Here is a 25,274-nt window from a genome sequence, read left to right as displayed (position 1 = left end):
TTCTGGAACCATCTTCATCTATGCTCATTACCCCTAATCTATCATACATCCTCTGTGACATTAGTGCATAATCTATCGTCGAGTGCAGACTCCCCGCCTCCCATGTTATGAGCCCTTCACACTTCTCGGTGCTGTTGCATACAACTAAATCATGCCTGTCACACATGTCCTGCAGCATGCTTCCTGTCTAATCCGTGTACCCATCCAGGTCTTCTATGTGTGCATTCATGTCGCCTAATATAATTATCTCGCCCTGTCCTCCTAGCTCATCAATGTCGCTTGCAATACATTCTAAAATTTTCCTGTTTTCCTCTTTGGCATTAACCCCTGTCCACAGGTATACAAAGCCAAGGAGTGTTTGCTTGCCTGCCACTGTTCCTTTTAGCCATAAATGTTCCCTGCATCCCAGTCTAACCCTTTGAAAATTCATACTTTTATGAATGAATGCCCCAATTCCACCTCCCTTTCTGCTGCCCTCTGTTCTATTGCAATATTCCCATGCGTAGTCTGGGTTACAGGGTGGTTGCTCCATGTCTCTAAGATGTGTTTCCGCTAAACCATATACCATTAATTCCTCCTGTCTTAACTGTTCTTCTATTTCCTCCCATTTCAGTCTATTCCTGCCACCTTGCATGTTAATGAAACCTATATCTGAATTAACTTGGCCCTGGCGCTTGCGTCTCTTTCTTCCCCTATGCTTCCATTGTCCGTTTGATCTTAATTCTTCCTTCTCTACACTGGTTCCTTCAGAGCGCCATCTGCCTGGGACGGCCTGCCCATCGACATCAGCATCACCCTGCGTGCCGCGGGTCGTTTGTACAAGGCGGACTGGATTGGCGCTGTTCTCAAGGCGGATTTATAGTGGTGGCGAAGGCTGGGCCGAAAAGTGGTTTAGCGCGACTGCAGCACAACCAGAGGATGGGGGGGGGGGGGGGGGCAAAACACTCATATAAATAAATGATAAAACTACAAAATTGGAATGTAATCTGCCAATAGAAAAGAAAAAATATATTAGCACCTTGTTTTATGAAAGAGGTAAGTCATTTTATTAAAACCTGGCAAATTTTGTATTTTTGCAACACTCTTGACCTGCCCCCTATTCATGAGTGTGCGGTGCATTACAGCGCGTCTTTGCAGGCCTTGTTTCGATACCCGGCTAACCCGGCCACACGGGAGCTTACGAAGCGATTTCTTATCGCCAGCTGTCTGCGATGGCGCGCCTGGTAAAGCGTATAAATTTAGCTCGCCGGTCTCAAAATGCTCCTTTTGCGAAGTTTTCGTCGTCCTTGCACGTCTTCTTTGTCACCGTTCGGTAAGATTTGCACCCCGCTGCACCGCCAAGGTAGATGTATACTGGTAGCGAAGGCTCCATAGACGCCCATTGGTCCAAAAAATGGCGGCTCATGGGCACTCCAGCGCCCCCTGGATTTTGGGGAGCAAACTACGCAAACGTGACGTAGAATGACGTCACGCATACGTATGCTTTTGGCGCGAATTATAAAGCGGTCTTTCTGTAGAAACCGCGTTTTCGAGCCCGTATCTCTCGAAGGTTGCTGCCTTTCAGCGCGCCCCAACCTTTGCCAGTCAAATGTGCTCGAGTTCCTGCTAGTTATGGCCTTGTTAATGTGCAATTGGGAACGCAATGAAAGTGACTGGTAAAGGAGGGGCAGCATAGAAAGGCAGCAACACTTCCAGACACTGGCGAAGCATGCATGATTCGTAGTGCAAAGCAAATACTGGTGCTAGTACTTTTGAGAGCTTTTGAGTACAGCAAGGTATGATGCACAAAACACTGGCTCAAGTGCACAGTTCGCAATAGAGTGTACGGCAAGTATGGTTTTCATAGTTTCATATTCATTGTTTATTGCAGCAACCAAACAAATACAGTCACAAAGCACACCCTTGGCACACAAACAAAAATACATGTCACAGGCAGCACAAGCAGTATTGTTTAAGTTGGCTAATCATCTCAATAGTCACAGTGCAGATAGGAAAAAGCCCTGAAGTGCCACGAACGTTGTCAGGAAATTGAAAAGTATAGAAAACAATGCTACGACAGCTTCAATTGAAGCAAACATAACATGACATAAGTAGGCGCATCAACACAGACCATAGAGCACACTGGGATTATTCTTCACATTTAATTTCTTCAGCTGAAAGAATATAGCAGGTGCGTTTACATCTGCAAGGCAATGTTAAAGCCAGCTTTAGCACCCTCAAACGTGCTCAACGTAGGAGCAAATACCATACATTGAAAAAGACATGAAGCCAAGTACGCACGAACGGGTTACAGCTATGAAACACGAGCGAACAGCCCGGCGAAACCATATCGAAGCTATCGCGCATACCTAGAGCAGACGACACACCTGTGAAAGTCCAGCGGGAATCGGTGTAGCGTGACACCAATGGTACTATCCACGCTGTCGCAGTGTACCGCCTTGGTGTACCACGCAGCATCGTTTCTTCACATGCCGCAAGCTCATCTTGAAATGAAGCGCTAAGCGCTTCAAAAGAAGAGCGCGAAGCGTGCAACGACGGAAAAAGACTTCGCACTGGCCGCACGCCGAAGGAAACGACAAAACCGAGAAAACTGCCGCAGCGGTGCAGCGGGGTGCAAATCTTACCGAACGGTGACAAAGAAGCGACGTGCAAGGACGACGAAAACTTCGCAAAAGGAGCATTTTGAGACCGGCGAGCTAAATTTATACGCTTTACCAGGCACGCCATCGCAGACAGCTGGCGATAAGAAATCGCCACTGTGGCCGGGTTAGCCGGGTATCGAAACAAGGCCTGCAAAGACGCGCTGTAATGCACCGCACACTCATGAAAAGGGGGCAGGTCAAGAGTGTTGCAAAAATACAAAATTTGCCAGGTTTTAATAAAATGACTTACCTCTTTCATAAAACAAGGTGCTAATATATTTTTTCGTTTCTATTGGCAGATTACATTCCAATTTTGTAGTTTTATCATTTATTTATATGAGTGTTTTGCCCCCCCCCCATCCTCTGGTTGTGCTGCAGTCGCGCTAAACCACTTTTCGGCCCAGCCTTCGCCACCACTATAAATCCGCCTTGGCACCGCTGCGGCAGTTTTCTCGGTTTTGTCGTTTCCTTCGGCGTGCGGCCAGTGCGCAGTCTTTTTCCGTCTTTGCACGCTTCGCGCTCTTCTTTTGAAGCGCTTAGCGCTTCATTTCAAGATGAGCTTGCGGCATGTGAAGAAACGATGCTCCGTGGTACACTGCAACAGCGTGGATAGTACCACTGGTGTCAAGCTACACCGATTCCCGCTGGACTTTCACAGGTGAGCTCTTGACAGTGTCGTCGTCTCTAGGTATGCACGATAGCTTCGATATGGTTTCGCCGGGCTGTTCGCTCGTGTTTCATAGCTATAACCCGTTCGTGCGTACTTGGCTTCATGTTTTCGGGGATATTTATGTACTACACTGCAGGGCACACACTTTCAGTGCTGAGGTGTGCGAAAGAGGCCCGCATTTTTCTAATTTATAGTGAGTTTCATGCAGCTGACTATCACCAACGTGAACTTCACACCGGGCTCTCAGGAGCAACCACGTGCACGCTACTGACCGGGAGGCCCATTTAGAACAAAGTTTGCTACCTGACAGCTCCGAGTACGACATTGTTTAGTTTTGCAAAACTATGAAGCCAATTTGAGGATCCCCTCGCAGCTGGGAGTATCGAAACTCAGCCTCGTGTATGTGCGCGGCTTTGAGGAGGCTTTAACTGGATTCGCTCAGCAGGAGTTATTGCCAGCCTTGGTATTGCTGTCCTACATATACATGACTGTCAGGGTAATTTTAAACGCACTTCACTCTCGTCACTCGTTGAGCTTAGAAAAGCAGCTAGCCGCGTGGCATGAGGATGAGCGTTACCGCACTCTGGGGCGCAGAGAGCTTGGCGCGAGCATAGTTCAGATGTAATGCAAGTATAATTTACTGCAGTTAGCAGTGACAGGAATAATGACGCATTGGCGTTTCGAGTATGCGTATTCCTTTTGGCGCAGTTGTATCTAACGTGCATGTTGCATCACGTCCAGGTGCCGAGCGTGGGTGCAGTTCTGCCGCAACGTCAGCCTGGAGAAGAAGGCGCCGTCGCAGCTACGAGAACTCGGGATGTGCTCGAGGCACTTCGAACCATCTGTGTATCTGACGTCAGGAAGGCTGCGACACGATGCTTTGCCTACTCGAGCAAGCATTGCCGGTAATTTTTGTTATCAAACCTTTAAGGCATTCGCAGCCCTTGAAATGTCAGGTTTTGTGAAAAAATGAAATTTTTCCTTTTTGTCGTAACCGTAAACAGTCTAGCGTCTTTTGAAAAACGAATTATGTGTCTGTGTTGTGGCTTTAAAAATTACAGTAAATTTTTACCTGCACCCTGCTAAGCGAAAACGAAAATGGAAGTATCGCTTTCACGTGAGCACATATAATTATATACATATCGTATATATATATATATATATATATATATATATATATATATAGATATATATATATATATATATATATATATATGTAGGTTGCGTTGGCTCCGCAGAATAAAGATTTAAGAGAAGTGGGCACTTCTACAAAGACACTTTTATTTATCAACGTTTCGACCGCGGTGCGGTCTTCTTCAGGACTGTAGTGGTCTCGCGTCGGATGGACGTTTTAAGTTTGTGAGCTCAAGAGGAGGGAGAAAGGAGTGTAACACGCAAATAGCAACAACGGTTCAAAAAACTGAAAAAAAAAGAAAATAAAGATGGGGGTGCGGGGAGCAGACCGGGACAATATTGGGGGAGGAAGCAAAAAAAATAGAAATAAAATAAAAAAGGGGGGAAAACTAGTATAGTAAGGAAGGGTGGGGTACAAAAGGGGATGGCGAAACGAGAGAAAGGGAGAGGAAGACGGTGCGGGGGACATGGGCAGCACGGAAACAAAACACAAACAAAATGCACAAACACAAAGGGCGCCGCTGCAGATGCGTGGCCAAAGAGGAGCCGCTGCGCAAATGACACTGGCAGTGACGAACAGTTATATCTGACATATATCTGACATATATCTGACATATATCTGACATATCTGACATTCTCCTCGACCTCATAAAACACAATGAAATCTCCCCGAAACTATGCAAGGCACTCACGGCTACCCATCCTTCTCCTGGGCGTTTCTACATGCTCCCTAAATTACATAAAGCCGGTATTCCTGGACGGCCAATAATTTCAGGAATCGGCACTCTCACAGAACCAATATCAAAGTACATTGACACTCTAATTAGCCACATTCCAGCCACACATCCATCCTACATCAAAGATACAAACCACTTTCTCCGCCAGATAGACAATATAACATTACCAGAAGGAGCCTTTCTTGTGACCATGGATGTAACATCTTTATACACAAACATTCCCCATGCCGACGGCATTGCAGCCCTTTTAGAATCTTATGAACAGCAGAAACCTCATGAATCTCCAAGCCCAAACGTGTTAGGAACACTAGCCAAAATTGTGTTAGAATATAATAGCTTCGAATTTGATCATCAATATTATCTGCAAGTAAGTGGCACCGCTATGGGAACAAGAATGGCCCCAAATTATGCCAATATCTTCATGCATCATATAGAGTCAAAATTTCTTTCTTCTTGTACAATCCAGCCGTACTTTTACAAGCGCTATTTGGATGATATTTTTATAATATGGACAAACACAGAACAACAACTTATCCATTTCATTGACAGTTTCAACTCCGTGCACCCAAACATAAAGTTTACTCACACCTACTCAGCCAGTCAAATCAATTTTCTTGATGTTGACATTCTGGTGGACAAGGGGTCAGTTCGTACAACCGTTTATAGAAAACCAACCGACTCACAAAAATATCTACATTTTCAAAGCGCCCATCCCCGTCACTGCAAAACCAGCATCCCTTATTCGCAGGCCCATCGCTTTCGAAGAATCTGCTCTAACGACCTAGACTTTAATGAAAACTCCGAACACATGCGCAACGTGCTCTTAACACAGCGCTATCCACGTTCCCTTATTGATGACGCCATAAGCAGAGTTTCAAATCTTAACCGTAGTCAAATACTCCAGGGGCACCAAATAGATAACCGAAATGATTACACTACAAACCTTATCCTCACATTTAACAGTAACGCACCGAACATAAACAGAATTCTTAATAAGCACTTTAACATTCTCCAGCAAAGTCAACGACTATCGAAAATATTTACATGCGCACCCCGCGTGATTTACAGGCGTGCCAAAAACATTCAGAACCACCTAGTCCACTCCAAGGAACACAAAACCCCAAAATATGGATGCCAGCCCTGTGGTAAGGGTCGCTGCAAAGTTTGCAAGCACATGCAGACTACGTGTTCCGCAACTAGTACGAGGTCAGTTTTCCAGCATTCAATCAACGGTAACTTTGACTGCGACTCATCAAACATTATTTACCTTCTTGAATGCACTTTGTGTAACCAGCAATACATAGGACAGACAAACACTGCATTCCGCATTCGATTTAACAATCACCGCGCACACGCCAAGTCTCTCCCAAACCTTCCCCTATCCAAGCATGTAAACGCAGAAGGACACCCATTTGACCAACTAAAAGTAACAATTATTCAAGGGGGCTTCAAAAACAGGCGAGAACGTGAACAGCGTGAGTCCTATTTTATCCACAAGTTTAATACTATTCAAGAAGGTCTTAACGAAAAGCCTGGTACCCTTTCTTTTATTCACGACCTCCAAACAAAATAATACTACACTTCTCGTTAATTGGCTAACTCAGATATACCTTTTATAACTCCTAGTGTATATCCCAGGCAATCATACCCCTCCTTACTTACACTATCCTGCCTCGTGCAGTATTGATAAGTTTTTGACGTTCTTTCCTTACATTTTCCGACAATCTGAAATCTTTGCACACAGCTAGCCCAGCCCTCCTCCCCTACAAACAAGTATTCCCGGCGAGGTCGGTTCAACGACCCACCCACGGAGAGGGTTGCACCGTTCAGTGAAACCCAGACCCCGTGAGTAAGTTCTTAGACATGTGCTCGTTAACGTAGCCCACTCCTTCCTTAACGTTCTAGCCCTCGGCTCACCGGAAATTAGTGAGACCCCCAAAAGGCGCCTGGTTTGGCCTGTTCGTCACTGCCAGTGTCATTTGCGCAGCGGCTCCTCTTTGGCCACGCATCTGCAGCGGCGCCCTTTGTGTTTGTGCATTTTGTTTGTGTTTTGTTTCCGTGCTGCCCATGTCCCCCGCACCGTCTTCCTCTCCCTTTCTCTCGTTTCGCCATCCCCTTTTGTACCCCACCCTTCCTTACTATACTAGTTTTCCCCCCTTTTTTATTTTATTTCTATTTTTTTTGCTTCCTCCCCCAATATTGTCCCGGTCTGCTCCCCGCACCCCCATCTTTATTTTCTTTTTTTTCAGTTTTTTGAACCGTTGTTGCTATTTGCGTGTTACACTCCTTTCTCCCTCCTCTTGAGCTCACAAACTTAAAACGTCCATCCGACGCGAGACCACTACAGTCCTGAAGAAGACCGCACCGCGGTCGAAACGTTGATAAATAAAAGTGTCTTTGTAGAAGTGCCCACTTCTCTTAAATCTATATATATATATATATATATATATATATATATATATATATATATATATATATATATATATATATTATATATATATATATATATATATATATATATATATTCGTTTTACGTCTCTTGTATGCACTGTACACTGTATGTGAGGTTCGTGACAAATGTCCAACATAGCATAGTATTAGGTTTGTGCTTGTGGTAAGCTAATGGCACAAGCTTAGTAGGCGAAGGGTGCTCAAGCGAATTTCTAGGCGCGGGTGCGGAAAAAGTACACTGACGGTGTGAATACTCTTGCCTGATATTTCCGGTAAAAAAAAGGATAATGGAAGTGGGATATTCGATAGTCTGGTATGGCAAAGGGCTCCAAAGGATCTTAACGTGAGTCTGTCAGTCTTCCGGTTCAGGCTGTTTGATGCAGCTAGCCACTTCAGCAACGGAAACCAGGCGACTCTACATGTTTTGCAGCAAGTGGGAGTTGAATCTTTCATATTCACCGTGAAACCTTGTCTCATGAACGGTCCCTGTCGTGTCCAGAGGGCATTCTCGTCCTTCCTTTGATAGCTCAAAAAAAGTGAGGGGGAAAAAAGGGTGAGCCTTCCTAAATGTTTGATGAATTTTAGTACTCCAGAACTTTGCTTTCTTGTATGCAGAGCTTCTTTTTTCATCTTCAGTCTTATCAGGATGCAATCTTATGCCGACTTGGGCAAGGTACGCTTGGTGAAAAGCTTCTCGAGATATTGTGTGCTCATGTGTTATGTATCAAAGCATGCACTGAACGATTATAGAAATGCACTAATAATTGTTTGTGTTGTTGCATTTTTCCTCAATATTCATGCTAGCGAAAGCCAATGTTTGTACAGGTTTTTATTTTTCGCGATAATTGCTTACGAATTCATTCTTGTTGCATCTCATTGCGTAGGCCATAGGCGGACCTGCATAAATCTGTAAACAATATGGGGCACATTACTTGATTTGCGAGCTATCGTTGTTTGTGTGACAGGCGAATTTCGCACTCTTCAAAGTAAAACATAGCATATGAAAATTGCAAATGATTTACTGGTACTCCACAGCTGCTGATGACATCAAACTAATGTGCCTAATGATTAAGGGTGGTAAACAGAATTTTATTTCATTGGATAAGCATTTTTCTTTCTAGAGTGATGACAATGTGAACCGCATGCTGTGGAAGCTATAGTTCTCTGGAAATTATTTACTATAAAGGTACTGAATTCTCTTTTCTCTCCGCAATAATGTTGGCATTTCAGACACCTCAAGCGAATGCAGCAGCGACATGAACTGTTCACAATCTCTGAGCGAAACTTCGGCATCAGTGCGCCGGGCTGGAGAACCAGGTGAGCAGGGTTGTATGCATAACTGACATAAATCTTTTGAAAATGGTGACGACTGAAAGCTCATTGGACTGCTTCCTATGATAGCTGCTGTCTCCGGTGAACCTGTTTCCAAGGGGTACGTCCAGAGTCGGTCGTCCCAGTCGCTGCTACTCTTCCAAGAAGGTGATTGTTATTTCGTATCTGCTCGAACAGCCTGAGGAGGTATGGCTCAGAAATATGCTACAATTCCTTGTCTGTGCGCTGTGCAGATGCAGATGGTGCCAGCCCTACTGGTTCTACGCTGAACCAAGATTGTTCCCACGCCATTGGCTTCATAATGGTTCAGTGTAAGTGTTAATTCCGCCTGTGGCGCTTAGTTATTATTTGTGCATTGTTGGGTTGCTGGCTTCCCTGTCAGAACTGTGCTGTCACTATATTTTGTTCTTTATATTCTGTGGGCGCAGCTGACCACACATATGCAGGACCAAGCACTGAAGCAAGCGCTTCATCTCTGGAACCTGGCACGGCAGGGGTGGCCGCAACAATGTCAGCGAGTACTGATCTGTCACCAGGAGCTCCGTTCAGCAGTTCGCCTCTTTCTTATGAAGGTTAGCAATTTTACAACGCTTTCGCAATATTGCGCACTTTTTGGTGCTACAGGACTACATGCAGCTATGACTAAACCCGACGTAGCAACTTATTGCTCTTCCGTCGACTCTGTACGTTGCAGGATCTTTCACCAGCCCCATCAATGAAAGGCGGCCACTGCAGAAACTTCGAGCCAAGCTCAGGCAGCTGCGTAACCGCAACAAGAGGCTGCAAGGACTGCTGCTTCAGCGCCGTCGCATGAAGACCACTGCCGAATTGGTAGATAGTCTGCGTGAGCATTTAACACCAGCTGTTGCTGGTTTTGTTGAAGCTCAGTTAAAGATGCACAATGTCAGCAGGTTTGGCCGTCGATGGTGCAGCCAAAACAAAACCTTTGCTTTAGGTTTATACTTCCACAGCCCAAAAGGTTACAGATATTGCAGGAAACTCCTGAAACTTCCATCTCTTAGGTCACTGCAGCTGTGGCTTGCACGCGTACCATTGAGGGTTGGATTTTATCCTGAAGTTTTTGATTTGATCGAGAAACGGGCAGCGTCTTTTCCACGGCAAGACAGGGCTTGCACCATAATTTTTGATGAAATGCATGTTTCAAAGGAGCTGTCGTACAATCCAGTGTCGGACAGATTTGAAGGCCTTGAAGAGTACAGTGCAGCACAAGGTCCAAATCTTGCAAACAAGGCGGTTGTGTTCATGGCCAAAGGAATATGTACGCCGTGGAAGCAGCCTCTTGGCTACTTCTTTGCAGATAAGGCAGCGCCTGCAACTGTTCTCTATGACCTCCTCTTCAAATGCCACAAAATGTTGGTTGGAGCTGGATTGCAGCCTGTGGCTGTGGTTTGTGATCAGGGGAACCAAAATGTTTCTCTGTTTTCGAAACTTGTGACCCCTGAAAAGCCGTACTTAAGTGTGAATGGTGAACCGCTTTTCTTTATTTTTGATCCACCGCATTTGCTCAAGTGCTTGCGCAATATGCTCTTCAAGTATGACTTCAGGGTAGGCAGTGACACAATTAAAAGCTCGTACATACGACAGGCTTATGAGAAGGATCGAGAAATGCAAATTCGGTCCATCCCAAAGTTGAGTGCCCGGCACTTTAATTTAACTTTTGCTTCGAAGATGTCTGTGAAACTCGCAGCACAGGTATTCAGCAATCATTGCGCTGCTGCATTGTGCTCATTGGTAACATTCCAACAGTTGCCATCAGAGGCTATCCACACAGCCAGATTTGTTGAGAGGATTGATAGACTCTTTGACAGTCTAAATACTTCACAGAAGCGGGGAAAGTCTCCGTATGCATCTGCAATTTGTGCAGGATCTGTGCATGAAGAGTTTTTGGAAGAGTGTATTGCAGTTTTCGAAAACATCGAAGTTCTAGGCTGTGCGCGGCAGCCTCTTTGCATCCGTGGCTTCTGCCAAACTATGAGGGCTGTGCTGCTGTTATGGAACCACCTGGCCTCTCGCTATGGTTTGACATACCTCCTTACCAGGCACCTGAACCAGGATGCACTTGAAAACACCTTTTCTATTGTTAGGTCGAAATCTGGATCAAACAGCAACTCGTCTTGCCGGCAGTTTCAAGCAGCATTTAGGCATCTTTTAGTTAACAACCTTTTCAAACTGTCGGAAAGCAGCAACTGTGCTGAAGACATGTCTAGCCTTCTAGCCACTCTCCCAATTTGTTTATCTAAGTCTGCTCCTTCTCTCTGTACAGCTGCCACATCTTTGCCAGTTGCAGTAGAAGTTTTGCCATATGATTATCAGTCTCCAATACTAGAGAACAACATTGTCTATTTTGCTGGCTGGCTTGTCTACAAGTTTATGAATGATCACAGGTGTGTTACAGGGCCACATACGTGCGAGGTGAGGCTAGAAAATGCCGCCTTTGCCAATCAGAGCCAAGTTCTCTTGTACTTAAGTGTCAAAAATCCTGGAGAAGGTGACTTTGGGAGCCTGTCAGTTCCTACACCCTCGTTTGTAGCTTTCATCAATGCTTGCGAGCAGGTTTTTGTCGCATCTAGTGCCAATATTGTGGGAAAAGAACAAGTAGGGCATGATCTGTGCATGTTGCTTCATGCCAAGGTAGAAAAATCGCTGACTGTGTGTGGTGATGACGTTTATGATGGTTTGTTTGCCCTGTTCGTCAGGGTGAGGCTGCATTGGCTTGCACGCAGAAAAAATCTTGAACTGCACAGTCAAACTACTAAACGGAAAGCCACGAAGCAAGCACTGAGGCTAAGCAAATGAAAAGGATGCAATTCCCGAGCTGTTGGCTGAATATTTTGTGAAGTTGCAGGCTATTATGCAGCCTTTGCAACAAATCAGCTTAGTCTGGTTTAACGGTTGCAAAGGGTTTTTTTCTGGTTCACAGCCTGGTTTTATTCTTTTATTTTTTACTTGTGTATTTTGATTTGCTAGGATGTGACGTGGTTGCTCACAGGGGCAATGGTTTAACAATGTAGCATCTTTCATCGTTCATTCCACTATGTCGCTCTTTTAGGGTACTTTTATGCCATGTACAGCCTGTTCAAGTGTCACGTATGTACTTGTGCAATATTGTCAGATAAAACGCCATACCGATAAAGCGAATGCCTCTGAAAGGAGACTTTCTAGGCAATGGATTAACCTAGTTTCCGTGGCGCTGGGATTAATTTTTCCACCTGCTCGCCCCCCCTGCAGTTCCGTGCTGGCAGGTATAATGAAATCAACCATTGTCATCATAACTACCACTCGGCACCACTGGCTACCAGGCCACCTTTTAGCAGGCTAGTTGCATCTCAGAGTTTTTAGTAGGATCTTTGTCAGCGCAACGAACAGAACAGCGCTGGACTTTTATCTGGCTATATTGTAGCGTACAGTACACTGATTACATGCTTTACTGCCCCGTGAATGTCCTTGCACTTCACTGTACGCTGTACTTCATGTGTACTTTTGTTGACGTAAAATTACTTCAAATTTATCCGGCTAACGACTAGAAGTACTCTGGAGATGGTACGCCGGCTCAATGTATGGTATTTGCTCCTACGTTGAGCACGTTTGAGGGTGCTAAAGCTGGCTTTAACATTGCCTTGCAGATGTAAACGCACCTGCTATATTCTTTCAGCTGAAGAAATTAAATGTGAAGAATAATCCCAGTGTGCTCTATGGTCTGTGTTGATGCGCCTACTTATGTCATGTTATGTTTGCTTCAATTGAAGCTGTCGTAGCATTGTTTTCTATATTTTTCAATTTCCTGACAACGTTCGTGGCACTTCAGGGCTTTTTCCTATCTCCACTGTGACTATTGAGATGATTAGCCAACTTAAACAATACTGCTTGTGCTGCCTGTGACATGTATTTTTTGTTTGTGTGCCAAGGGTGTGCTTTGTGACTGTATTTGTTTGGTTGCTGCAATAAACAATGAATATGAAACTATGAAAACCATACTTGCCGTACACTCTATTGCGAACTGTGCACTTGAGCCAGTGTTTTGTGCATAATACCTTGCTGTACTCAAAAGCTCTCAAAAGTACTAGCACCAGTATTTGCACTACGAATCATGCATGTTTTGCCAGTGTCTGGAAGTGTTGCTGCCTTTCTATGCTGCCCCTCCTTTACCAGTCACTTTCATTGCGTTCCCAATTGCACATTAACAAGGCCATAACTAGCAGGAACTCGAGCACATTTGACTGGCAAAGGTTGGGGCGCGCTGAAAGGCAGCAACCTTCGAGAGATACGGGCTCGAAAACGCGGTTTCTACAGAAAGACCGCTTTATAATTCGCGCCAAAAGCATACGTATGCGTGACGTCATTCTACGTCACGTTTGCGTAGTTTGCCCCCCAAAATCCAGGGGGCGCTGGAGTGCCCATGAGCCGCCATTTTTTGGACCAATGGGCGTCTATGGAGCCTTCGCTACCAGTATACATCTACCTTGGCTCTTCTCGCTAGTCAGCGCGTTATGGCACTGCAATCGGCACCGCAAACTTCAGCGCAAGTTTCCCATAGGGCGTTCATGGGGCGTAAAGACAAAGCTCGCGCAGTCTACTAAAAAATTAGAAACGCCTACATTTATCGGCGCAGGCAGACTTCGTAGTCATATCACTTCTCTGCACGTGAATAAGGAGTTTACTGTTGCGGAAACAAAGCCTCCAGCGGCTAGGTTATTTTGCCACCTGAAATATATCACACTGTCAGCATTGTGCTCTTCGAAAAGAACGTACACCACTTCGTTCCTTTCTTGCTTACCTCCCTCCTGAGCAGCTCGTCGGCCGAAAACACAATGGTGATGACATCTTCGTCCTGACACTTGTGGCTGTCGAATGGGCAGGTGTGAAAACCTTCCTGGGCGCACTGGTCGTAGCAAGGCTGGCAGAGACTGTGTGCACACGGAAGCAACATGGTCTTTGGGCGCACCAATCCACAGGCACCGCATATTCGATTCGGTGGAAGAGGCTTAACGAAGAGCAGTGGCCTCCAGTCCAGTTCCGTGAAAAACCCCACCAGCGTATACTGCATGCTGCTAGGCGCGACGTTCATCGCGAACATTCGGTCTGCCTAGAACTGAAGGAAATGCTTCCTACGCGGCGCCCATGCACGCTCTTATCTGCTTCCTTTCTCCCGTTGTCAAGGCAACAATCACGGATTTCCAGGCTGTCTCTTGGTGACACCAAGCCGCCGCGCGTGTTGCGCTGGGCGCGGATAATCAGTTCCGCTGTGACTACCGGTTCCTTTACTTGTTTACTTGAGAACATTTAAACGGGAGTTCCCTCCTATTTCATAAATGCTACTTAATAATAATATACTGATCGCAATAAAGCACCAGTTGTGTTTCTGATGCCGTTTGCTTTGGATACCTGCTGGAGCTGCCACAACTGTGGTAAAATTCGCCAAGCTCATCCTAGATTGATTTTTGTCAATTTTTGAATAATATGGATATTTTTGGTCGCGCTTTTTTGTTAAAATTCCGCATATCAAAATGCTTCTTCCCTTTCCACCTGCATGCAGCTTTAATCCTCCTGTAACTTGGAAGCCTCGCACATTCATTAAATATGTGGCCCCTAAGTTGCTTATAATGCTTTTGACAACCCCGGTCTAGATATTATGCTGGTTTAACACAGCATAACTTTCTGCATAGGTCCACAAGCTCTGTGCTTTAATGCACGCGTGTCTCCAACGGTAAGAGCCTAACTGAAGCTTCAGCTATTTTTTTGTTTTCATGCGGTTGATGTGCACTGTACGACATAAAGCCATTCCAAACTTTTCGAAATCACTATGTGCGGCTATAGCACAATTTGTGCTAATACAACCAGTTCGGTTTCAGTGTAAATAATCCCATTCTGTGTTAGTGAGATATTGTAGCAATAAAGTTCTTACTGCCGGCGGTAAACAGCTAGTACAAGAAATACATGGGCGGCTTACAGTTGCTTTGACTGATAGTCATACCTATTTTTATATAATTATTTTACCAATTAATGCGCCTGGTCCAGCAAAATTCCGAGACCTGCATCTATCTGTTCTATTCTTCCGCATTTTTGTCAGTTGCACGTACTAGGCAAAACAGAAAACTCAAATGAGAGGGCTGAACAGGCTAGCAGAGACTGCACTGCAACCGATGATGCCAAATTTTGTTTTTAAATATGATTGTCTGCCAAAATCACTCTTAAGACAGCGACCTGGCTCGTCCTGACTACGCCTACTGCAGGGCAAAGGCCTCTCCCCTGTCTCTTCAATGAACCCTGCCCTTTGCCAGCCGCGGCCGCAGTATTCCCGCGTACTTTCTAATCTGATCTGCCCGCCTAACTTTCTGCCGCCCGCTGCTACGCTTGCCTTCTCTTGAAATCCACTCCGCTACCCTTACGGACTAGCAATTACCTTCTTAATGTCTTTTAGGCGTCGCGATTGCTGTGCTAAAGAGATATGCAACTGGCAAGTGCAACTTATAGAGCCTACAGGTTTTGAAATCTAGTGTGGACGATAGACACTATCACGCACGGGAGTTCGTGAGACTCATAAAAGGGCACGTTCTCGAGCTCCACAGAAACAACTTAGCTGCCGGGCATGTAAAGCTTTTGGCAGGCCTGATTTTATACATAATATACTGTTTGATACGTCAAGTATTATCTGTATAATTATGTCTGGACATTCCCATACAATCAACGCGCCAAGTTGAAGTCGCAAGCCGGTGTATTACAGTCAAGAGGCCTATTTTGATGGTTCGATAACAACAAAGGACACGGCGCGAACGCTAATTTACAGCTGTGGGACATCTTTGCCAATCACTCTGAGAAAGGCAAATGGATATGACCTCGGGTGAGGAACCCTCCGTCATTTTTGGAGCGGCATCGCCTCAGCGTGAGCCCTACTTAGGTGCCCGTGTCCGTTTTTTGTTGTTTGCGGGTTAAAGAAGAGAACGCGGTATACATAAAGGTAACGCTATTTAGAGTGTACAATGAAGAGTAGCCCTACTTAGGTGCCCCTGTCCGCTTTTGTTGTTTGCGGGTAAGAGCAGAGAATGCCTGGAGTAGGTTGTTAATGGCTGGTTTGCTCGTTAAGCGCCAGTGCTGGCAGTGGTGTTAGAGCAAAGTTCCGCCAATAATCCTGGAGCACTTCAAGCGCCCGCGGCAACTTTGTCTTCACTAGGGGTCGCAGCAGAGGTCACATGGGACATGCAGCTCCTTCTCGAAGGCAGACGCGGCAGCGTCGGGTCACCCTAGTCAGCAGTCAAAATCAGGCACGCTCGAAAAGTGTCCGCTGGACAAATCCCTGGTCACACATCAGAAGTCTAGCTTGAAATAATAAGCAAACATATTGCTTGTATTTAAGTGGTGAAACGGTAAAACCATATGGTACTCTTTCAGCTATATTTTAATACCGTGAGTAATCTGCTGACATTTACTGGCCATATGGGTTGTTGTCGCTATGAATATGGATAATATCTTGCTTTGAATGCTGAGCTTCGGGGGTGGTCTTCACGTGCTTTGTAGCGGCATAGGAAACTAAGTCGTGTTCTGGTGTACTTTCTTGGTGGTGTCGTCTCTGATGCGAGGAGCTTTTAGCAGGAATAAGCCGTCCTAAGTCGTTATCGTAACCCTTTTTGAATTTTTATTTCCCAGAATCACGAAACGCCAAAATAAACAACCACTATTCGTACTCTGGAATGGCAAAGTAACAAAATAGTAAAGAGTAAGAGTGCGTTGAAGCACAACACAAATATGGCCCACAAATACACCAACCTGCCTGACACCCCAAACGCATTCTTATATAAAGGCTATAATAGGTGTTGCAGCAAGTATCAGTACTGAGGAATACGCGTTTTCAATAGAGGCTGCCGACATTTGAGACTCTCCAGGTGTCGCGAACCAAGAGATATAATCCCTAGTTCCCTTAGATGGAAGCGGTTATCGTTGTGTTAACCCCACAAAAAAAGTACTCCGCACTAGGCGCATGATATCTGTTCTCAAGTAGCCTTTCCCCTTAATTGAACACTTTTGCTCGTTGCAGCAATGTATAATATTTGAAATAAATTTACTCTAAAAGGTCCGTGAAGATGTCAAAACATACTTTAGTTGCATTTCCTCATTCAGGGCTAAAAAGGTAACACTAAAATCATCAGTCGAAAAAAATAATGATCAAACTACCCCCCACCGATGCACACTGTATGACAACTTTTAATCAAGAACTATCACAAAGTGCAGTAGCTTGGAAGCTTTCCTTGCTTCGTGCTTCATTAAAGTGGGAATTATGGCTGCACTTGGAACTTTACCCTGAGTTCATCACGCTGTACGTAACCGTCATTGATCAAGTCGTCGAGGTTGAGAGAAGAAGTTGTGTAAACAGCAGCAGTGCTACTCTCGTCCGGCCTTTCACTACCAGAAACATTGCTGGAAATAGTTTCGTTGATCTCGCGTTCTGCCCATTGAGTTGGGTGCAGGACACGCAGCTTGACTGCTTTCGTGAATGGCCATTGTACAATATCGTCCATGTCACCCACGTTAAGGCGGATCCTTGCATGCAGTGTTACGCTTTCACCCTGTTTTTGAAGGTACACTCCAGGTGACAGGTAGTAGCCGAGCAGATATACTTTATCGCCCTGGTATACGGCGAAGCCATTCTTTAGTGCTGCTTCTCGGAGTGATTGCACACTTTTGACGAAAAAGTCGTAACGCGAGCCCTGCACATTAGTGTTCCGGAGCATTTTTACGATTTGATTAATTAGTTTCTTACATTCTGTCACTTCCTCCCTGACCTCCTCCATGAGTCCCCCGATCTGGGAAACCCTCTCAAGCTGCTTTCCTGCATTTATTCCCCGCTCATCTTCCAAAACATTTACTAGTCTCTTCACACTTGTGGAAAGAATTTTCAAAGTGCCATCACTCTCAAATGTATGTTCTCTGGTTTCATCGCGCAACGCTGCGAGTGCATTCAGACATTCTCTCTGACCTTCACGGTGTTCACTCGTCATTCGCGCCACCTCTCGTCTCATTGTTTCCTTGACGCTGTTAATGCCTCTCTGGAGCTCGTGTCTCAGTGTCTGATGGCATTTTTCTACAGCGCAGGCACTTTCCGTTGCTTGGTGAACATCTTCGCTGCTGTCAATAAGCCGCATGTCAGGAATTGCTTTCAAATCACCCCTTGGTCCTTGTAAGGTTTGTGTGTCTGACGTCAGGAGCGCCGGCTGGCCTTTGTGCCTGGAATCCCTTCCATACTCGGGTGGAAGGGGTGTCGCCGATGTGCAGTACTCGGACTTCATGTGCGCACAGATGTCGTTGTGGAGGACGGTTGCCGAACACTTGCGACAGTAAACGGAGTGGTGTCCACATCCAGTCTGGAAGTGCTGGGCAATCTTCGAAGCAGGTAATACGGCTTCGCAGCCACTTTCTTGATTCCAACACTTCACCTGGAAGGATACAAATAGAGAAACAAATACATATATTTGAATATCTACAATGTTAGGGGTGAAACCAAGGAGACGAAAAAGTCGCCTATGACTGGATTGACCGAGGGGCGCAACCTAATTCGTACTTAAAAAGCGGCAGCAAGAGAGCACAGCAACCACAGCAAAATGACTATCCTGCAGGGCTAAAGATTTCCTTGAAAGAATTATAAGTGATGATTGAAAAAATAACAAAAAAGCATATGCACTGGCATTGCGAAAGAAGTAGGAAGAAATCAATAAGAGATTTTGCCCGCAGGACACACTGCGCAAATTAAGAAGTGTTGGTGTATGAACCCAAGCTATTGACTATCCCAACTCGTGTGAAAAGCTGGACCATTCTGGTTGGACGCGTTTCGCGCAATGATCTTCTATGTTTCTTCCATTTTGAACTATTTTCTGCTTTACATGTCAACTAAACGTTCGCTGTGCAACATACTAAATGAGCTGACATTTCTAGATGATCTGTTTAGTGAGAACTAAACACTTTTCTTTGACTGGAAGTTAACTGTACAAGATTTTGCTCACTCCTCTCTGTCTATCTACCTTACCAACAGCTGCGGGACATTCGGCAGCAGATTTGAGTGTGTAAAAAGAATAGCGTGCGAAGGTAAAAAGCAACCAATAGTCAATCTCATGGACATTCGCGTGAAAACTTAGTTTGTGCACCGCGTTGTAAAAAAGTCTGATTCACACTTCAGGAAATTCTGAACTTTAAACAAGCTGCTTAGCACTGTAAAATTTCAGCTGAACTTGTTTTTTTAAAAGTGACGGCATTCGCAACTCTTGATGTGTCGCAAATTGTAAATTATTGTCGTTTCGACCGACGTAGCTCAATCTATCGAGCAATACTTCGTAAGTTGCAAATAGACGGTGTTCTTCTCGATATTCTCTAGAGCGCATTGTAGAGGCACGTAATTTCCACTCGAATGTTAGTTTAGAACAGTGCACCACATTCTTGTTCCACTAGACATGACCTTTATTGCTGGCATACACAGCGCATGGAAAAACGCATAATTCGGCTTTATTGGCTGTCTGGTTTCTCCCCAAAGGAACCCTTCCCTTATGAGCGCATACCTAACAAATGTCAATGACTGTTATTATTGCACACTGCACTGGAAGCTTCTTTTGATCCCCTGCCCAGTCAGGCTTACATTAGGTTTGTACGTTTTTTTTTTTCAGTTATACCGGTTTGGTGTTGTTTATTCGCTTCTTTGTATTTTTTTACAAAGTTTCTTTCTGCAATGAAAAGCCATGCTAACAATTAAGCAACAGGGACTTCTACCCAGAGCCAGTGAAATAGGTAGATAATCTCGTCCGTTAAAACCCGAAAGTAAAGGCTTACTGAAGGGCCTTTACGCAATCATAGGTTTTAAATTGAGGGTCCTCACTCGTACTCAAATTAAGTCGAAGCTTTGTCATGCGATCTTCAACCGTCCGATGTAGGATACTTGGAGGCTGCCCGTAATCGGTTACGTACTTTGAACCACCCACTGAACAGGCGTTGCTTCATTACCGGGTCATGGCGTTGTCAAATTAACGAAAGCACTTAATTGTTCGGGTGCCTTAGTTACTAGCGTGTGTAAAATTATTCCAGAATTTGAGAAATATTACGCGTTATTATTTATGCCTACCTCCCATCATACGAATCCTGGGTACGTAGTGCCTTCTTCTCCCCTGTGCAGCCTCTGTCAGGGATTGCCTTCTCTAGAAGATGTGGCTCGTTATGTTTAAAAGATTTATAGGAGCTTAGCTATGTGCAGTGACCACTTGCAAATAGGTCTATTCGCGAAGACCTTTCAAAGTACATTTCTGTTCTCTGAGGTCGATATAATCCATTCGTCAAAAGACTAGAATTGACCAAACATTACTTTACGGGATTTAATTCTGTGGTTGCTTTATTAATAAAGGAAATAACGCTTTTTCCTACTCAAATAAAAACAATGTGTCGAAGTCCTACTAATCAGTTGAACATGCTAAAAGACAGAGCAACTTCTGCGGATTGCTTTACTTGCATGCCTTCATCGCACCACTTGCCACAAAAATTGTGTATTGAAGGTGAATTAGCTGTAATGGTTCCATTTTTTTGCATTAAATGTATAGTACAAATTGTATACCAAAAGTGTGCTAAGCGGGCGGTGCTAGTTTTTGTAAGAGGAATACCCATGCTTTTACACGCTACCAGCCACATATCCAGACCCTCCCGAGATTTTTGAAACGGAACGACTATCATGCAAGAAAAAACAAACAAAACCCCTCTTACTCATGAACCCTTCACCTACCTCTCTGCCGAGCAGCTCTGCACAATCGAGCTCCCTGAGTTCGACGTCACGATCCTCGCTCAGGCGGCCGTCAAGCGGGCACACCCGTGCTTCATCCTGCGCCGAGCGGTCGTAGCAAAGCTCGCAAAGCATGTGCTTACAAGGAAGCAAGGCGGTTCTCTTGTGTACCAGTCCACAGGCGTCACATACCCTATACCCTGGAATTGGCTTCACGAAACTCAGGGGTCTCCAGTCGAGGTCTGAAGAGAACCCGACCAGGATGTACTCCATTATTTCAGGAGCCTCGCTGCAGCGCGATAGCTAGCTTCACTACTATCAGCGCGACTGCGATTTTTGCCCTAGGATTACACGCGCTCCTAAGATATTTCCCCCTGCTTTTCTTTTTTCCCCAGCTGTCGCCATGACTACAATCGCTCCGAGGTCTGGTGCCTTTTGTTGGTCGCAAGGCAACGTTTGAAAAAAGTTCCTCTTTCAGCGAACCCAGTTGTCTTACTGGCAGAGGCAGATATCACTCAGGACGACTTGTGCACAATTTTTTTTGCGGTGTATTTCTATGAACACTAAAGCTCAGTTAAGTGCATAAGAATATTTTTCCCGTCTCAGTACTCGAAGAGCATCGAAACGCAGGTCTGTCTGGTGTCAGTGCATCAAAAATCTCACAAAGACAGACCGCTAGGGTGGTATGCGTCGTGCATCGTCATGTCTACAAGCCACTTTAGAGTCGTCGGTAAAATTTCAATTGCACTATGATGAGCACTTGAGAGCGTTCACAACCGATGCACACGGAGCATTTCTAAGGAATTTCTCTCTTTGGTTCATTGGAGTGTTCCAGTTATGCTGTCCCACATTTTGATCGACAAAAAACTGAAGACAGTAGGTGAAAAAAACTTCTGTGTAGTTTGAGTCATTACAGCTTTATTTACAAATATAGTAATGCCTTATGGTTAAGACAAAAGACACCACAGGGACTACGGAGGGAGCCCTTCGAGAAACGGGAACGTCAGATGGTCACGTGGAAGAGTGAGCTCCTTTGCTTTCGTCATTCGCAAATTCAAGGACTTCGTACTGTCATTACTTTTACTGACACTAATCCCATTCTCGTAGTGTTGTGGTAAAATATATTTTTCGTCATATCTTTAGATTAAGTATAAATGAGCTCTAGTCTTATACTGTGCTCTAAATAAAGAAATTGGAATGCAGCTGAAACGAACCACCGCATTCTGAAACCCAAATATATCGAGATTTGTTTCGTCGTGTTTCTCTAAGCTGGAAAAATATTTTACTGATTGCGGCAACTGATTTTGTTCTTTTCCGCGATTTTCTTGGAACTTCTAGCCTAGATAACTTACATATTGCCGAAATTAATATACGCAGCAATAGCAGGGATCCCTTTATCTAAAGGATAACTTGAAATGGTTCCGCGGCGAGCAGTTCAACAACGTCAGGTCCACTGATTCCCCATCACAACTCATGGCTGACAACCATATCTTTACCTTAGAATCGCGAAGAGCTGTAGCATGACTTATTCATAATAATTGGTTTTTAGGGAAAGGAAATGCGCAGTACCTGTCTTATATATCGTTGGACACCTGAACCACGCCGTAAGGGAAGGGATAAAGGAAAGAGTGAAAGAAGAAAGGAAGAGAGAGGTGCCGTAGTGGAGGGCTCCGGAATAATTTCGACAACCTGGAGATCTTTAACGTGCACTGAAATCGCAGAGCACACGGGCGCCTTAGCGTTTTGCCTCCATAAAAACGCAGCCGCCGCGGTGTGGTTCGAACCCGGGAACTCCGGATCAGTAGCCGAGCGCCCTAACCACTAAGCCACCGCGGCGGGTATGTAGCACGACTTAAATTTTTTTCACGAGATATTACATATTGCTGGAATTTAATGCCTGGCCATACATTCAACCATCGTGCCACGCGTGTCAAGGCACCGTCACGCTCATAAATTGCGGCTTTTCCACGCACGCAATAAATTGTTTTAAATTCCTTTTTCCTCGTACAGTTAGTCAGTGGAATTACCTCCCCTCTGCATTTTTTTTTGCACTGAAAATTTTGACGAGGCGCTACTCATGTATTTTGTGTCATACTGCTCGGTACTGTGTTTCTCTCCTTCCTTCCGGTTATATTTATTTTGCGGGGCAGTGCATGCAAGTATATTTCTGTTGACATTACGGGAGGATCATCATTCTACAAGACTGAAATACGAACTTCTTCATTTCTGCTCTCTTTTTGATTTCCTGCTTCACATGCCAAACAGAAAAGATATGTATCACTTGATGTTAATAGAAAGAAAATATAGCACATACATTCCCACCTGCTTGGTCTCCTGAGACCGCAGTACCTGTAAATAATATCCATGATAAAATTAATTCCCAACGCGCTCATGTCAGTACATCACGCTGCTCAGGTTCATTTCACTATTCATTAAACGAATTTACTCACTGCATTGTAAATGAACTTTTTATAGCTTTTATTTTCTCTTCATTGGACTTCAGTGTGAGAATCTCGTGTGAGAAATATCCTTGTGCGCATTGTTTTCTAGAAATATTTCAGATTGCGGTAGTTACATCTAATGCAGCAATTGAGCGCATCAGGCTTATGCCTAAAGCAGAACCCGTACCATCCCACTATTAGGCTGGTCTCCCTGCCAAGGTTCCGTTATCAAATCTGTGTCTAGGTAAAAAAAAAGCCTAGACGTGCATTGGAGTTATTTGCATCAAATGCGTTGGCGTGTTGAAACACTACGCTTCTAACATTGCGCCTATAGCTCGGGGTGCTTCAACACAGCATGTCTAGGGTTTGGTATCGGTGCTCATAACAACCAGGAACACAGGGTTAAACCTCATGGATGTCTACAGTGATGAAAACATGCAGAGCGCAATAACCCTCCCTTGCTTCCTCGTCAACTTTATCACCCAACAGATATAAGCTGCACCTTCAAAGCTCTCAAAAACCCTTCAAAATATGAGGAACTGTTGCAAGAACCCCTAAACGGTAAAAGTCTGCTGAGGGAAGTAGATAAGAATGGATCATAAGAATGGATCATACTGTGTTCCGCAAAGCGGAACCGGGTTCCTCGTTTTAAGCATTTTCCCTACTGATATGCACTTCACCTCCTAAAGATAGAGATAGATAGGTAAAGAGGAGGAGGGGAAGGCAGGGATGTTAACCAGAAAGGGGTTCCGGTTGGCTACCCTGCACTGGGGAACAGGTATTGATTGGGGGACTAAAAGTCGTCGTGTGTGTGCCTCGTCTCTTCGCTGTGTCCCGTCTTTTGACTGGTTTTACTCCTGAACGAAATGAAAGACGTACAACTACCTTCGTTCAAGCGCAAAAATAACTTCGAAAGAACCTAGGTTTATAAAATTCTGAGCCAACATATTACGAGCAGATTTTATTCCTCAGGACACGTGCAGATAAGAAATTTTCATCGGTTGTGAGTTACAGTACAGGTTACAAAAACAATAAGCGAGAAGGGAACACCAAGCAGCTAAGTGAAGCATAAAGAAAATTTTAATGATTAGGTTAGGTTAGTCTGGCCGGCTCTGACGCATTAAGCGCAAGACAGGAACGTCCGAATTTGGGTGAAGGCAACGTAGAGCGGCATTTTTAGCGCACTGGAAGATAACTTACATAACAACATGCGCAGGAAGGGGAAAAGGCTTCAGGCATCACGCATTTCAACCAGCGTCTTTTTCAAGCCTACGTTACTTTTCCTAATGCATCTGACGGTGTTGCTTTCAAGCATGTATACAATGTGTGAAATATTTGCTATGGCAGTATGCACTGCACCGTGACAATTACAGCGACACTATATATCACGTACAGCACTAAGGACGGTAGTCCTTTCCTCGGAGAGAGTCAATTAATCCCTTCAGCTGTTTAGTTCCCCTTCTTCGCAATACACCACTTCACAAAATTGCTGGTGCAATAGTTAGTTTGAAAATTATTTACAATTATCGAATTAGGAGGACTTCATATTTCTTTCTGGTTACCATCGCACACCGCGACAATCAGAACAACGTTATCTTAAGAACAGAATACTGTAAAATTACTGAGCGCCCAAGAATTCGAGAAATTCAGGAGAGCTGGCCATCTGTCAGCTGACAGAACGCGGTAGGATGTATATTTTTAAAACAAACACTGTTGCACTTCTCGAGTGCTTTCCTCTCAAAAGGGGAAAACTGTAGCCGGCCGAAAACTACTCGTGCAATCTGGAGGACTAAAAATAATCTGGCTTAGCTCGACCGGATATGCTGTCCCGAACTTGGCGACAGATATTGGCGCAATACATCCTTAGGAATAGTGAAGTAGGCAAAAATCATGACAACGGCTGCAGACACTACGCGTCATTTAGCGCACATAATAGGCTCTTAGGCGCACTTCGTGCACAGTTGGGAGCGCACGCTAGCGTACATTCTAAACACATATCGGGAAAGGCTAATAGTCAGTGTCTTTAACTCCATAAATGATCTTATGTGAGTAAAACTAGCAGCGCGAAAGCTTTTGGTCCGGGGCAATCAATGGGCGTCCACACCC

At 44.7% G+C, this 25,274-nt stretch overlaps 2 protein-coding genes across 3 annotated transcripts in view; both read right to left on the bottom strand.

Annotated features, from left to right (window-relative positions):
- LOC144104056 (uncharacterized) overlaps nt 1–14,095 on the bottom strand; it is a 77,158-nt gene extending 63,063 nt beyond the window's left edge. For both annotated transcript variants that reach the window (XM_077636841.1, XM_077636842.1), the window contains exon 1: nt 13,762–14,095. In XM_077636841.1, coding sequence (XP_077492967.1) covers nt 13,762–14,061 — 300 coding nt within the window. In that variant the 5' untranslated portion in view covers nt 14,062–14,095. The remainder of the gene's footprint in view (nt 1–13,761) is intronic.
- Nucleotides 14,096–16,278: 2,183 nt separating this feature from the next.
- Nucleotides 16,279–20,990, bottom strand: LOC144103822 (uncharacterized). The gene is made up of 2 exons (XM_077636523.1): nt 20,731–20,990; nt 16,279–18,412 (listed from the first exon to the last, which is right to left on the bottom strand). The coding sequence occupies exons 1-2, from the start codon at nt 20,860–20,862 to the stop codon at nt 17,255–17,257; spliced, it is 1,290 nt and encodes a 429-aa protein (XP_077492649.1). The 5' UTR covers nt 20,863–20,990; the 3' UTR covers nt 16,279–17,254.
- Nucleotides 20,991–25,274: the final 4,284 nt, after the last annotated feature.

Source organism: Amblyomma americanum, chromosome 9 (genome assembly GCF_052857255.1).
Source record: "Amblyomma americanum isolate KBUSLIRL-KWMA chromosome 9, ASM5285725v1, whole genome shotgun sequence".
NCBI classification, from domain to species: domain Eukaryota; kingdom Metazoa; phylum Arthropoda; class Arachnida; order Ixodida; family Ixodidae; genus Amblyomma; species Amblyomma americanum.
Note: the sequence above shows the minus strand (reverse complement) of the source record. Positions and strands in the feature narration are given on the sequence as shown.

What these genes read in the sequence shown, in the direction of transcription:
- LOC144103822 (XM_077636523.1), bottom strand. Translation starts at nt 20,862, where the DNA reads ATGCTTTGCGAGCTTTGCTACGACCGCTCGGCGCAGGATGAAGCACGG. An exon ending in CAGAGCTGCTCGGCAGAGAG is followed by an intron (nt 18,413 to 20,730) that starts GTAGGTGAAGGG and finishes GTATCCTTCCAG; the next exon opens with GTGAAGTGTTGGAATCAAGA.